Raw genomic sequence first — 16,067 nt, forward strand, 5'->3', positions numbered from 1 at the left:
ATATATGATGGAGAAAAAGCAGCCTCTTCAACAAAAACTGCTGGGAAAACTGGTTAGCAGTCTGCAAAAAACTGAAACTAGATCCATGTATATCACCCTATACCAAGATTAACTCAAAATGGATCAAGGATCTTAATATCAGACCACAAACTCTAAAGTTCATACAGGAAAAAGAAGGAAATACTCTGGAATTAGTAGGTATAGGTAAGAACTTTCTCAATGGAACCCCAGCAGCTCAGCAACTAAGAGATAGCATAGATAAATGGGACTAAAAAGCTTCTGTTCATCAAAAGAAATGGTCTCTAAACTGAAGAGAACACCCACAGAGTGGGAGAAAATATTTGCCAGCTACACATCAGACAAAGGACTGATAACCAGAATATATAGGGAATTTAAAAAACTAAATTCTCCCAAAACTAATGAACCAATAAAGAAATGGGCAAGTGAACTAAACAGAACTTTCTCAAAAGAAGAAATTCAAATGGCCAAAAACCACATGAAAAAATGCTCACCATCTCAAGCAATAAAGGAAATGCAAATTAAAACCACACTAAGATTCCACCTCACCCGTTAGAATAGCCATCATTAGCAACACCACCAACAACAGGTGTTGGTGAGGATGCAGGGAAAAAGGAATCCTCTTATGCTGTTGGTGGGAATGTAAACTAGTACAACCACTCTGGAAAAAAATTTGGATGCTACTTAAAAAGCTAGACATTGATCTACCATTTGATCCAGCAATACCACTCTTGGGGATATACCCAAAAGACTGTGACACAGGTTACTCCAGAGGCACCTGCACACCCATGTTTATTGCGGCACTATTCACAATAGCCAAGTTATGGAAACAGCCAAGATGCCCCACTACTGACGAATGGATCAAGAAAATGTAGAATGGAATTTTATGCAGCCATGAAGAAGAACGAAATGTTATCATTCACTGGTAAATGGATGGAATTGGAGAACATCATTCTGAGTGAGGTTAGCCTGGCCCAAAAGACCAAAAATCATATGTTCTCTCTTATATGAGGACATTAGATCAAGGGCAATCACAACAAGGGGACTGGACTTTGAGCACATGATAAAAGCGAGAGCACACAAGGGAGGGGTGAGGATAGGTAAGACACCTAAAAAATTAGTTAGCATTTGTTGCCCTCAACGCAGAGAGACTAAAGCAGATACCTTAAAAGCAACTGAGGCCAATAGGAGAAGGGGACCAGGAACTAGAGAAAAGGTTAGATCAAAAAGAATTAACCTAGAAGGTAACACACACGCACAGGAAATTAATGTGAGTCAACTCCCTGTATAGCTATCCTTATCTCAACCAGCAAAAACCCTTGTTCCTTCCTATTATTGCTTATACTCCCTCTTCAACAAAATTAGAGATAAGTACAAAATAGTTTCTGCCGGGTAGCGAGGGGGTGGGGGGGGAGAGGGAGGGGGTGGGGCGGGTTCTAAGGGAGGGGGTGGGGGCAGGGGGGAGAAATGACCCAATCATTGTATGCACATATGAACAATAAATAAATAAGAAATTGAATAAATAACTCTCTGAAATAAAAAAAAAAGAAAATATGCAACACAAAAAAGGGCTAGTGGAGTAGCTCAAGTAGTAGAGTCCCTCCAAGCAAGTGTGAGGCCCTGAGTTCAAACCCCAGTACCACAAAACTTCTTGACTGCGCAAAGGAGGCCCCTTCCTTGAAACCCCTGATGCTAATACATGCAAAAGATACTCCTTTTGGAAGGTTAAAATTTTGGGAGGGCGGCTGTTGAGAGTTGGTGTCAATAACTAAATCCACACACCTGCTCTGTCATAATGAAAGCCTCACTTTCTCCCAATGTGCTTCAGAATTCTGGTGCATGAGCTATTCCACAGCAGTAAGAAAAGGGCAAAGGCTCTGGAAACAGCTTCATCTGTCTGGGAAGCTGGTACACATCCTGGCTATCTGTGTTGGTGGCTATACTGTCCCTAGTTCCAGCATCTGTAACAAGGGCAGGCACTAGGCATGGCTGCCCAGCGCTCTGGGAGACTGGTTTTAGGACCCCTCATGGATGGCAAAGTCCTCAGATGCTTAAGTCTCTTTTAAAAATGTCCCAGTGCTACAGCATATGCTTAGCATGCACAAAGCCCGGGTTCATCTGTGCACCAGACAAAACAAAACGTCTAATATTTGCATATAACCTATCCAAATCCTCCCATATACTTTAAGTTATGTCTAGATTACTTCTAACACATAGTACGATGTCAATACTATGTAAATTGTTGTGTATTGTATTGTTTAGGGAATTAATAATAGAAAAACAATTTGTACAAGTTCAATACAGACACATTTTTTTCCCAAATACTTTCAATCTGTAGTTGCAGAACCTGCAGATCTGCAAGGCCAACTGTGCAGTATGCTCCACTGCCAACCAAAGAGAAGGTTCTCAGATACAGGCAACATCAAAATAAGATCAAAGCTTCAGAAAGAACGTGTAAAGGCATAGCTCACTTCCCAGAGCAAGAAGAAAAACGCTGCCATTTTTATTCTATAAATACCATTACAATGATTCACTGACTAAGTTCTTTCTTCTTTTCTTCCCTGTGCCTACAGTGTGATTCTATCAAACTCTGATCTATGAAGGACCAAGAGAAGACTCACTCAGTCCCTGATGCTTACAGGCCGCTTGTCCTGGTTCCAAGTTCTGCAGATTCAAGATCTACACTGTGACTGGCAGGAAGGGAAAAGGAGGATGTGGTGTCAACGCCAAAGAGAACCAAATACAGGCTCCCCAGAGGCCTTACATCGTAGACGGGGCCCCACTTCACAGAACCAAAGCTGAGCCGGAATGGAAGTGCATGGAGCCCTAAGGATCCTCTCTCAAACTACGCAACTATAACTGGTGACAACTACAAAATCACCCCAGCCATTTAGAGCCTTTGAAAATTATCCTAAGGGAGTTCAAAAAAAGAAGAAATACTTATTCCAGAAAATCTAGCCAGGTGTGGTGGTACACACCTGGAATCCCAGAAGGCTGAGGCAGGAGGAAAGCCAAGTTTGAGGCCAGCCTGGGTTACATATTAAGTTCCAGGCTGGGATGGTTTACATAACAAGACCCTGTCTCAAAGAAAAAAGAAAGAAAGAAAGAAGACTTTACTAAATTTTGGTAGAAGGAAGCAGCAAGATTCTGCAGCACTTGAGCCACCATCTGCTCCTTGTTCACTTCCTACCCTAGCTCAGAGTGATGGAAACTTGACTGTCCACTCCAGGTGGGTGTGAGCAAGAAGACAGGGTGCTCTGTTCCCCCAGCTCCCAGCCAAGGGCTTTTGCACCTCCCTGGGAAAGGCAGGTCACCAGGCTCTGCTCTGCAGAGGATCAATGCAGGTGAGCACAGGAGGGGTTGTGGGTTCCTTGCCTTCATCTAGTTCCAAATTATAGGCAGAGGCTCCACCCAGGCATAGCGGGTCAAGAATACTGGGACCCAGCTCCAGGGCAGAAATTATGCCAGGAGCCTGAAGCAGTGACAGAGCAGGTATTCCTGTGTCTCAAAGCAATCCTAAAGTGGCCACTGGAGCTGCATAGTCCTTATGCTAGTCAGTGATTCCAGTGTTAGGGACTGGCCTTAAACAAATGGTCTGGGAAGAAGACCCCCACTCCACCTCACCCACCTCTTCCCAGGGCAAAATACCTGATAGAAGTCTGTTTTCTCTGCAATGACTTTCAAAATCCCTGGAGCAATTGGTGGGACGGTCACCATCTGCAGCTTGCCAAAGAATGGGTTGTGCCCTGAGTTTTTATAGCGCTTCATCTTGTCTTCAATGACAAGCGCAAGGGACTGGGAATGATTTGTCACCTCCAACAGCGTGGAGATGGCCACGTTCTGCAGGTAGCAGTCAGTCACACAGCAGCAAATGGTCATAAGGGATTTCAGCCACGGTGGAAAACTGGAATCACTGGCTCCTGAAAGGAAGCCAGCCAGAGAGGACAGAAACAAGCAAAACCACGTAAGAATGGTTTCCCAATTTACAGATTCCACAGCCCCACAGATCTGGGCAGTGACTTGAAAATCACCTGGACAGCAGTGTCTAACTTGTGGTGGTGACACTTATTTAAAAATAGGCTCTTTACAGATGTAATCTAGTTAAGATGAGGTCATCAGGGTGGCTCTAATCCAGTATAACTGGAAAATGCCACATGCAGACAGAGATTGGCTTGACTCAGCAGACAGCAAAAGAAGGCCAAGGATTGCTGGTTACCACTAGCAACTTGGAAGATGCAAGGCAGGACTCTACCCAGAATCCTCAGACAGCATGGCACAGCTGACTCCTTAAGTTTGGACTTCTGGCCTCTGGAACCATGCTTTGATAGTTTCTGTTGTTTAAGCCAATCAGCTTGTGATACCTTGTTACAGCAGCCTCAGCAAATCAGTATTTTGGTCACTAACAGGTAAGCATTCAACAGTCTATTTATGATGACTGCACACCTTCAATGTGCTGTGTTCTTCTGATGGGCTGTTCTAGATGTTCAAGGTTTAAAAATACAGACCCAGCCCTTACCAACTTGCCATATAATGATACCTAAGTCAAAAATGTACACAACCTCAATCCCTAGCACCAACCAACCAATTACAAAAGAAGGAAGGAAACAAAATTTGGCCAGTACAGGTTGAGTATCACTTAGCCAAAATACATGGGACTAGAAGTGTTTCAGATTTTGGAATTTTTATATTTTAGAATATTTGCAGAGAATTCACCAGTTGAGCATCACTAACCCAAAATGCTCCAAAATCACATGTGAGTGTTCAAAAAGATTTGGATTTCAGAGCAGTTTGGAACTGGGATTAGGGTGCTCCACCCGTAGCCCCTTCTTGGCTGACACAACCACCACCTCAGGATTGATTTCCAGCAATGGATGTGGCAGGGCTGCCTTCTCACCTGGAGTCTGGAAGAGTGTTTCACTGAGCTCTTCAGTCTCCTCCTCAGACAGGTAAACAGGGAAAGTGGCACAGTCCAGCAGCAGGTGGCAGGCAGCAGCAAAGGCCTCTCTGCATTCCTCCTTGGAGTCCCTTAGGTCAATGACTACCTTGTCAACATCCCATTCTCCTCCTGCTTTTCTGCCAGGGCTACTGTGCACAGATGACGATGACTCCGAACTTTTCATCTTAAATGGAGACCCGCGTGCCGTGAACAAGTCTGAAAGCATCTGCTTAAACTGGGGCACAGTGATGGGCTTGGCCTCCCATGAGTTCTTCCTGCTGGAGTCACTGCCTACCCCACTCTGTGTCCTGCTCTTGTTCCTATTTGCTGCAAGCTCTTCAGACTTGCTTTCTTCTCCAGACACTGTCAGCGGTACCACGAAAATGTTCTTACTGGCAAAGTTGGCAATTAGCTCCTGAATGCAAACAAATGTCCTCTGCATACTCCCACCCTTCTTCCAAACGTCGTCTCTTTCAGGAGAAACGCGAGGCACCCTCAGGTGCTTGGAGAGCTCTGGTGAAGAGGCACTGAGCCCGATCCCACTATCCTCAGATTTGAGTGGAGGGAAGGAAGCTTCTTCATCACCAGGAACCACAGCCTTTGTTTCCAAAATGGTATTGCTGTTTTCACCTTTTACTGGACTCTGCAAAACATGAAAAAATAATTGCATGTGCATCTCTTAAGACCAAGGGATTCACGTATCAGCTGACTCAGACAAACTATGAGTGCATTTTAAACCTGTTTTTCCAAATCATAACTCCCTACATCAAAAGAGTCCCACGAGACAGCACATTTGGGAGATATAGGAAGATGTAGAAAACCCAAAACATGAAAGCATTTGATGTCCCCACTCCAGAGGAACTAATACAGAAACCTTAAAACGACAAGTTATCACTATCAGGGGATCAGGAACCAATGTAAAGATCAGTTAGAGATGAATCAACTTGGGTTGTAACACATGGGTACATGAAAGCAATAGTAGGAATCTCTCTGTATAGCTATCCTTAACTCAGTTAGCAAAAACGCTTTGTCTTTCTTATTATGCTTATGTCTTCTCTTCAACAAAATCAGTCACAAGGGCAGAACGGGAACTGCCTGAAACTGAGGAGGGGAGGGGGGGGGAAGGGGGAGGAGGGCAGGGTGGAGAAATGACCCAAACAATGTATGCACATAATAAAAAATAAAAAATAAATTTTAAAAAAAGATATTAATATATATATATATATATATATATATATATATATTACACAATAGTTAGTGTATCATAAAGTAAAGGGGGAGGGGGCTGAGATAGGTGGGGCTCAAAGAAGGGGCTGGTGCGCCACCCTGCTCTGTGGGGATGCTGGCTTCTCAGCCTACTTTGTCTCATTTATTGAGACTCTCCAGTACTCAAAATAGCTATTTAAAACTTGTTTTTGACAAATTAAAAAACACGAATGAGGAAACTGAGCTAAGGATGAAATAAAGGCATTAAAAATAAGAGAAGAAAGCCAAGGCAAGAACAAAATTCAAACACAGGTAGAACATCCCTAATCTCTACATAGTGAAGCCCTGTCTGAAAAAAAAAAAAAAAGGAAGATACCTTTATACTGTTCCTAAAATACTATTTGAATGAAAACCAAAGCAAGTGACAAGAGTATATGTTACAGGTTGAATTATGGTCCTAAGAAAGATGTTGAAGTCCTCACCTCCAGTATCCATGACCTTATTTGGAAATAGGGCAAATGATCAAGTTAAGATGGGGCCATTAGGGTGAGCCAGAATCCAATAGAACTCATGTTCTTATGAAAAGGGGGATCTGAACACCAGACAGACAGAGGGAGAAGACCATGGACATGGGTTCAGCAACTGGGTGATGCTTCCACAAACAGAAAACACAGGAGACTGCTGGCAAACCAGCAAAGCTCGAAAGGCTGGGAACACATCCTTCATCCATGGTGCACTTGGGAGTAATGCCTCACTGGCACCTTGTTATTGAACTCTGGAACTGTGAGAAAGTTGATTTCTTTGTTTTATTCACCTGGTCTGTGGAGCTTTGTCATGGCAGCCTAACAAATCAATCCAGTATGGACACTCATTTGTATTTTAAATTACCCAAATCACATGCATACGAACACATGGAAAGGTCTGGAAAGCTAGCTGTAAGAAACCAATGACTGTACTTAGGTAGCTATTAGCTGTATCTAACCATTACCTGGTTACCTGTATAGCTTCTCATTTGAATTGCTATCCCAACCAACCCCAATTACTTATCTCCCGGACAGAAAGCATGAGAACACCTTGTCCTTGGGGCACATACCGAGTTCCCACTGGTGGGCTCTGTGTCTAGGTAGGACGGTGGCATCTGGACTTTGCTGAGCACTTTGAAACATGTCTTCAAGGCATGTGTGAGCTCAGGTAAGCTCAAGGCCTCCACCTGCTCAGCAAGAGGCTGCACAAGGCAGCCAAGTACCTGGGGGAGGTACTGGGTTTGCACCTCAGAGTAGAGCTCCTGTAAAATACAAGCGTGGGTTACTCACACATTGCTGGCTCACAATGGAAAAAAAAAATGCACCTCAAAATGGCACCCAGATAATTCTGGGTTTTAGAGCAAAAGTTTCACATTAATTCTCAAATCAGGAAACAAAATATTTCCTTTTGATATAGACAAATCAAGCATGTCTTCCTTTTCTTGTAAGTGGCTTTACCCTATCTAAGAAAAAATAAAACTACCACATGCATTTCTTTTCTGGCGGCTTAAACTCAGAACCTCATGCTTGCTGGGCAAGTGCTCTTACCATTTGAACCACTCCACTAGTCCTTTTTTATGATGGGTTTTTTAAAGATAGGGACTCACAAACTATTTACCCAGACTGGCTTTGAACCGTGATCATCCTGATCTCTGCCTCCTTAGTAGCTGTCTTAAAAAAAAAAAAAAAAAAGTCCCTTGAGAAAATTAGCCAACTGCATAATTTTAACTAGGAAATACATTTACTATCATCCCTAAATAACTGCATTATCATTTCATCATTTGACTTTGTTACTTCAGCTTGGCCCACTTGTAAGCCCAGAAGTTATAACCCCTTTTAAATGAGATTCAAAAACACAGGAAGGCTGGAGAATAGCTTAGGGATAAGGCAAGTGATTAGTGTGTACAAGGCCCTGGGTTCCATCTCCAGAATCAAGGAGGAAAAAAAGGCTGGGTCCATGGTGGCATATGCTTGCAATCCCAGCTGCTTGGGAGATAGACAGGAGAATCATAGCTGGAGGCCAGCCCAGACAAAATTAGTGAGACCCTTCTCAAAAAAAAGATTCTTTATTAAGTGGAATAAAATGGTACAACCACTTCACAGATAAATTTGGTTAAAATTTTATTGATTGATTGCTCTGCCACTGAGCTATATCCTCAACCTGTGGCTAAGATCTTAAATATCTTCTTGGGCTCAGGAAATTTATTCTAGTACAACCCACAGAAATTGTTAGAAAGGACACAAAGATCTATGCAGAAGATAGCATTTTCAGGCCATTTAAAAATACTTAAAAAGTGGAAACCACTTAAAAGTCAACTGAAAAGAAACTGGTCAATTAGTGCTAGGCATGGAGGCCCAGGCCTGTGATTCCAGCTACTCAGGAGGCAGAGGTGGGAGGACAGGGATCTGAGGTTAGCCTGAACAAAGAAAACAAAGCGGCATTGTGCATGTAGGTAAGGCAGTTTTCAGTAAGCTTGGGTCTATGTGGCAGGCCACAACACTAGCAAATGCAGCAGCACACTGAGCTACCTCGTCCCAGCACAGCACCCACCAGGGGAACGACGTCCAGGAGGAACACGAGGAGGGTGCAGAGCTCTGAGACTGTAGCAGGAAGACTGATGGGTTTTCCGATGGTGTTACTCTGCTTCACTGGCCTATATTAACCACAGGAAAGAAAACTAAGTTAATCCTTTCTTCTATAATCTCAAGTTTTTTGTTTGTTTGTTTGAGACAGGAACTTGCTATATAGTCCATGCTGGCCTTAAACCTGAGATCCTCCTGCCTCAGTCCCCCAAGTGCTTGGATTACAGGCATGTGCTACCATCCCTGGCTATAATTTCAAACATCACGATTTCCAATAAAGTGATACTATTTCAAACATAATAAAAGACAACTTTTGTAGTTCTAACACTTAAATTTTGGTGTCAAACTATTTACTACAAAGGAGCGTCGGTAAGTATCTTGAATCTGTCTCCAAAATGACCTCCCTCTATGTTGACCTCTGTTGGTCTCATGCCCAAAGAGATTCCACACCCAGCAGAACCCAACCTCAAACCAAAGGTACATTTGAAGGGAACAGCCCAGGCTGGAGGATGACCACACAGTCCAATCAGCCGTTCACTGCGCTGAGGAGCAGTCTGAAACACTTCCTCTCCCATGGGATACCCGGGAGTTCAGCAGCACTTGAGCTGCTTGGAATTCTGTAGTCTCTGCAGAGAAGAGCAAGTTCACTGAAGAGCTCTACTGTAGCTCTAATCTTCTACTGAAACAATTTTTTTTTTTGGGGTGGGATTTGATTTTGAACTCAAGGCTTGGTGCTTACAAAGTAGGCACTCACAAAGCAGGCACTCTACCTCTGAGCCACACCTCTAGTCCATTTTGCTCTGGTTATATTGGAGATGGGGATCTCATGAACTATTTGTCTGGGCTGACCTCAAACCTCAGTCCTCCCAAACTCAGCCTCCCAAGTAGCTAGGATTACAGGTGGAGCCACCAGATGCCAGCAACACTTCTTTACTAAGCAAACAACTAGATAAATAGCTATATTAAAAAGTACCTGCAGCTGGAGGCATGACTAAAGTGGTAGGGTGCTTGCCTAGTAAACATGAGGCCCTAAGTTCAAACCCTAGAACCACCAAAAAAAAGTAAAAGTATCATCAATCCAGGCTGGAGGTGTGGCTCAAATGGCACGGCACCCCCCTAGCAAGCATGAGTTCAAGCTCCAGGACTTCAGGAAAAAAATGTAGTCAACCCTCCGTATCTGTGGGTTCTACATCTGTGAATCTAATTAACCACAGATAAAAAGTTGTGCCTAAACATTGATACATTTTCCTTGTTATTATTCCCTAAACAATAAGCACAACTATTTATATAGCACTGGCATTGTATTAGGTGTAAGTAATCTAGAGATGGTTTAAAGTATATGGAAAATTGCTTCTTTGCCTTTGGCTAAGATCAAGTGTGGTGTCTTATGTTTATCAGTTTATCCTCTACCCGAGGACAATATATTAAATGGATTTGTGGAACAGGGAGATAGAATAGGAGTTTGCTCTGTCTACTCCACACATCAACCTAGTATTGTAGTACATCTAGGAATGGTGCACCCTTTAGGGGAATGGAGGGAGGAAGAGAGGAAGGAAGGAACTGGGAGAAAAAAATAAAGTACACATGAAGATGTGCACAGTTATATGCAAATGTAACCTTGTATATAAGGGACTGAAGTATTCTTGGACTTTGGTATCCAAGGTGATCCTGGAACCAATTCCCTGTAGACAGGGAGGGATGGCTGTGTGTAGGTTGTTAGAGCAACTTGGATTCATCTAGCTGTTATGCTACAATTTGACCGTAACAGCTGAGTTGATTTTCTTTCTTGTAAATCGGTGCTTAGTCATCTTAGAGTTCATTTAAGAAGAATTCCTGTGAAGAGCTACTTTTCAGTGTCTAAAGAGAGCTGTGCACGTGTGCACAAATAGGGCAAAGATGCTGACAAAGTACTAGTCACACGTGACAAGACTGAAATGGGGTCATCATAAACACAGTGGACTAAGTCTTACTGAAGATGAATGAACTGAATGCATATGTTGCAAGGCATCTCCAAAGGCCTGCTGTGAAAAAATACCTGACAGAAATGATTAATGGGAAACAATTTATTTTGGCTCACTGCTTCAGGGTTTAGTCTGTGATCTCTTTGGCCATCACTTTGGGTGGGACGAGAGGAAGAACATCATGGTGGCATGGGCTACTTACCTCGAGGCCAAAAGGAAACAGTGGGAGAGGAAGGGCTCAGGGCCCAGTATAGCCATCAAAGCCCTGCACCAAGTGACCACTTCTCCTAGTTACGCCCCACCTCCTAAAGTTTCCACCCCCCACAAATAGTGCCACTGGCTGGAAACCAAGCATTCCATACGAGCCTGTCATATTCAAACTGTAACAACTGTCACCCTACAGCACCTTACAAAAGGTTACGTATGGTGTAGTGTCATGTGAAATTCTAGCAGGCAACATAGCCTATCATGGACACACACTGTTATAATAGTGCAGAACAAGATCATGGGAAGGACAGACACTAACTTCAGGACAGAGATGAAAGGAGGGTGTGGCGTTGCGAAGGGGGAATTAGTTCTATCTGGGTAACATTTCATTCTGTTGCTGACCAAAGCACACTCTAAGCTCAGTATCACATGCCCTTGTTGTTGCCTATGTATACAATAACAATAAATTAGTTCAGCACAAGGGGAAGCCATTTGGCCTTGGTGCCAGGGGAGACAGACAAGGCATCAAGTAAGCAGCTGGGAAGCCAAGACTTCAAAAGTACTGTGTTCTAATTTTGGCTGTCTAACTAGTCTGCTGTACACTGCTAGACAAAGAACTTCATGTCTCTGGGCTCCAGTTTTCTTATAGGTCAAAAGCATAATAACTAAGTGCCTGCTTCTCTTGGGGTCCCAAAGAGTTAAAGTCAGGCTTTACAGTCACAGGACACACACTATGAGTGTTTATATGGAAAGTTGCTATTACAGCTCCCAAGCTTGTGAAGAATAGGGAGAAGCCAAACTACAGTGAAGACTAACAAGAAGGAAGTTTTACAGCTTGCCCCTCAAAGCTCAGGAGACTGAATTGTTCCTCCTATAAAGAACATGCAAGGGAAAGGCTCTCCCAGGAAGCCTACTGCCCCAAACATGCCATCCCCACCTCCCACATACACACACACAGCTTTGAAGTTGTGCAACTCATCACTAGATGAAAAGTGATAGAAAAGCTGATTACAGTAGCTTAAATCATTAGTGCTTTTACCTGACCTGTTACACACTAATTTCAGTAAGAATTTAAGAAGACTGAAGAGTTCAAAAACACTCTATCCAGTCCCAGAGACACAAAACTAAGCTGTGTTAAGTAGATTGGGCTTCTGAGAGAACCACGTGAATGTGACTAGAAAACGCACAGAGGATTGTCTAAAGCGAGACTTTAATAAAAAATAAAGCAGCTCCAGAATAATGTGGCAAAGATTATGTGAATCTTATTATGGGATATGTGCTTCATTCTATTAGAACCATCGTGAATTCTGTCCAATTCTATTTCAGCTACTTTGAAGAGCAGGAGAGACCACCCGGATTCAGCTACTTAGTTATAATCCGGCCCCTCCACGTGGCCACAGACGGCCACAGCGCTGCTTGCCCTGCCCCAGCATCGTCATCCTCGGCTTACCTAAAGCATGCCTCAAAGCACCTGGTCATATAATCCCAGAGGAAGTCTGTGCTGAGGGAAGAGATCAGCAAATTCACCGTCTTCACGATCTCAGAGGCATTTCTGTTTTCTTTGATTGTACTATAAAAGAAGGAGGGGAAATAAAAGCATCTAAAAATCCCAATTACAGGAACACTTTGTCTAAAAACTCACAGCTCATTCTACCATTTACAAGTTATTTCCAGAGAGGATGATGAACTCTGATAAAAATAATTAGTTTTAATTTTAAGGAAATGTTTACACAATGCCATCCTAAATAATACTTATATTGGTGCATTCTCTTAGAAGTAAGTATAAGAGCTATGATAAAATAATTTGGTAGAGAAAATCAGTTTTAGCCCAACTGAAGATAATTAAGACACTCTTAGTGGAATAACATGATTCAACCATGCAACAGGGAAATTTGGTTAAAAATTGATTGACTGCAGTGCCATGGCTCAAACTCAGGGATTTGTATATGCTAGGCAATTGCTACACAGTTGAGCTACAACTCCAGCCCTTGGCTAAAATTTTAAATGCACACCTTCTGTGGCTTAGAAAATTCACTCTAATACATCCTACAGAAATCCTTAGACACACAAATATATGCAGAAGGCTATAGCACTTCAACGCCATTTAGAAATACTGAAAAAGTGGAAACTACCTAAGAGTTAGTAAGAGATTGGTCAGCCAGGATTTACTAAATGAATGATAAATCCCTAACAAGGAATCTTAGACAATCACAGGACAACAGTATAGAGCTACTCACTGGCATTTTAAAAAGTAGGCAACCAAGCAGCAAGTGTAATTCCATCTCTGAAAGTAAAAGCTAGGCATTTATGTATTCATGTATGCAGTGAAGAGCTGGAAAGAAGTAAAAATCTTTTGCTTTTCCTGAAGGGTGGTAGGTTTACAGGTGATATCTTTTTTTTTTTTTTGGTACCTTTAAATATCAATAAATTCTACAATGTGTATGTAATACTTTTCATATTAAGAAAAACAATAAGCTTTCACTCTGGAAAAAAAAAGCAAACAATAAGAATTCTTAGGACACTTACAATGAGCACACCAGAAAAATCTGAGAATTAAATTTTCAATATCCCCCAATGCCAATTCAGACAGAAGGGAGTTATATTAAGAGTACAGCCAACTGTTATAATTAGACATCACTGAGTGAAGCAGGGCAGGTGCTGTATCCTGTATCACTCAGCCAGTTAAGCTCTGGGCCAACTCTGAGCACTGTGGTTAGATGAGAAGCAGCCTTTGGGGTGGGCCTGTGTTCCTGCTCTACAATTACAAGCTTGTGATGGAGGCCAGTTATACTTGTCAGAAACTCAGTGTTCTTATCTTTAAAAATGTAGAGAGTAATCAAGCAACTTTCAGGGCTGTGCATTTTTGTGAGGATTTGACACATGCACAAGTGAAGGCACCTAAGTGTCAGCACATGGATGTTTAAGAACTGGTAACTTGTGCTCGCTTCCAATACTAAAATTGGAACGATACAGAGAATATTAGCATGGCCCCTGCGCAAGGATGACACGCATCCTGGTAACTTTTTTCGATGGTACTGGGGGGTTGAACTCAGGGCCTCATGCCAGCTGAGCAATGCCCCCAGCCTTTTTGTTTTGGCTATTTTTGAGACAGGGTGTTGCTTATGCCCTGGCTAGCCTGAACCACAACCCTCCTATTAATGCTTCCCTTATAGCTGGGATAAACAGGTGCGTGCCACCATGCCCAGCTTTTTATTGGTTGAGATCTTTTTGCCAGGGCTGGCCTTGAACCACAATCCTGCTCTGTTCCTCCCAAGTAGCTAGGATTACAGGGAGGAACACTGTAATCCATTGGTGGTGGCAAATGCACACTTTAAAACAACACAGGGCACTAGACTCTGCCCTCAGAGCTCTGTCATTGTCTTCCCTCCCCATCTAATGATGTGTATTTCCCTGGCTCCACTTCCTGAGCTTGCTCCCTTCCCATCTTCTCTCTGTGCCTCACTACTCAGGTACACTAGATCAAACCACCTTTGTAGAACTTTCACACTTGATCAATAAACACCAACTGTATTCACAGGCTAGGTAAGAAACCAGATCAAACTCTTTTTCATTCTTCCCAGCACACAGTAGGAACAATCAATTCCTGTTGACTGACTTAATAGCATAGATTATTATTTTAACAAGTGTTCCAACCTGTGGCATCTCCACTTTTTCTAGAACTTCACAATTTATAATAAAGAATAGAGGAAAACAAAAACAATCATGGCACTAGGAGAGGAAAGATGTGTGAAGTCAGAGGGCATATCATACCTTATCAGCAGATTCCCACTCTGAGTGTAGCTCAGTTTAAGATCTGAGCCAAGGGCATCTCTACAGTAAGAATAAAAGGCTCTAATGACTTCAAGAAACAAATATTCAACCACTTGAGGCCCTGCAACCAAAACGAAAATGGTCAGAGAAGGACAGACAATCCACTTTAAAATGAACACAGACATACATAAAATATGTACAGAGAGTAACCCGTGTACACAGGCCTTTTGTACACTCCAAAGTGTATAGAAACAACTTCCTTGATAACAATGACAACTTCAGCTGGAGGAACAAGTTCATGAAAATAGCCAGTATTTCTGCAGAGCTTACTATGCATTGCACACGGTTGCTGGCATTTTGCACCTAGAGTGGCTCAATCGTCCCTGTAGCCACGTGAGCAGGTCCTATACTGCTACTGCCCCCCTCCCATAACACACATTGTGGCTGAGTCTCGGAGAGGTGAGGTACTGTCTGCTACATGCTCCAAACTGCTCAGCCAGAAACATTACTCAATAGCACATCGACAGAAGGCAGCTTCCCTTAGTCTGAATTCTTTTAATCATAGCTAGAACACAAAGGAAGGAAGACTGATTCTGAAGAGCTCACAAAGAGCCACAAGGAGCCACACCAGCTGCACGTGACAGCTGCTTCCGTCCAGCCAAGTCTGAAAGCACACTGATTCACAGAAAATGAATGTGCTGCCAACATGACTGTGCAAAGAGCAATCAACACAGTAACCTAAGCTCTTTCCGCAGTGCTGGGGATGGAGCGTGGAGCCTTGCACACACTGAGCAAATGCTCGGCCTGAGCTCATTCTCACATGAACCTAATCTTTCACTCTTTTCACAGCTTCAAAACACATGCCTTCAAGAAAATTACTTTCATAGTAAACCTTGTATGCATTTCATCTACAGCATAGGGGGTAATTGAAATACATTATAAGCATATGTGAAAATAGAATAATGAAACCCATTAAAATTGTAAAAAAAAAAAAGATGGGGGGAGGAGAATAAGAAAGAGTAACAAGAGGGGGAGTAAAATGACCAAAGTACATTATGTGTATGGATGGAAATGTCACAATGGAACCCCTTTGTACAATTAATACATGCTAACAAAAAAAGAACTTAAAGGCAGGCTAATAAGTACCTCTGTGGTGAACGGGAGGCCAGGAGGCAAGAGTCAGGGGCATGGCCCACTGATGAGCCCCAAAATGAGAAGTGTCCACTGGGGGAGCCTGGAGCACCCAAGAGTGAGGAAAACAAACAAACAAACAAAAAGTGGCAAATGCTTTTTTGTAAAATGAAGGCAATTCTGGCACCCCATTTAATGGAGAAGAAAAGAGGGTGGCCAAAGCCTAGAGCT

At 42.8% G+C, this 16,067-nt stretch overlaps 1 protein-coding gene and 2 pseudogenes across 4 annotated transcripts in view; 2 read left to right on the forward strand and 1 right to left on the reverse strand.

The window, feature by feature from the left end:
* Nucleotides 1-16,067, reverse strand: part of Dop1b (DOP1 leucine zipper like protein B) — a 132,250-nt gene that overhangs the window by 62,638 nt on the left and 53,545 nt on the right. For all 4 annotated transcript variants that reach the window (XR_012447854.1, XR_012447855.1, XM_074072687.1 and 1 more), the window contains 6 exons: nucleotides 14,706-14,826; nucleotides 12,385-12,504; nucleotides 8,735-8,837; nucleotides 7,254-7,445; nucleotides 4,913-5,597; nucleotides 3,667-3,938 (listed from right to left, as the gene is read on the reverse strand). Coding sequence is in view for 2 of the 4 variants with exons in the window: in XM_074072687.1 (XP_073928788.1) it covers nucleotides 3,667-3,938; nucleotides 4,913-5,597; nucleotides 7,254-7,445; nucleotides 8,735-8,837; nucleotides 12,385-12,504; nucleotides 14,706-14,826 (1,493 nt within the window). In the remaining 2 variants the exon portion in view is untranslated. The remainder of the gene's footprint in view (nucleotides 1-3,666; nucleotides 3,939-4,912; nucleotides 5,598-7,253; nucleotides 7,446-8,734; nucleotides 8,838-12,384; nucleotides 12,505-14,705; nucleotides 14,827-16,067) is intronic.
* Nucleotides 10,113-10,291, forward strand: LOC141423513 (U2 spliceosomal RNA; annotated as a pseudogene).
* LOC141423603 (U6 spliceosomal RNA) lies at nucleotides 13,865-13,961 on the forward strand (annotated as a pseudogene).

The sequence above is a fragment of the Castor canadensis genome, chromosome 5, assembly GCF_047511655.1.
Source record: "Castor canadensis chromosome 5, mCasCan1.hap1v2, whole genome shotgun sequence".
Classification (NCBI taxonomy): domain Eukaryota; kingdom Metazoa; phylum Chordata; class Mammalia; order Rodentia; family Castoridae; genus Castor; species Castor canadensis.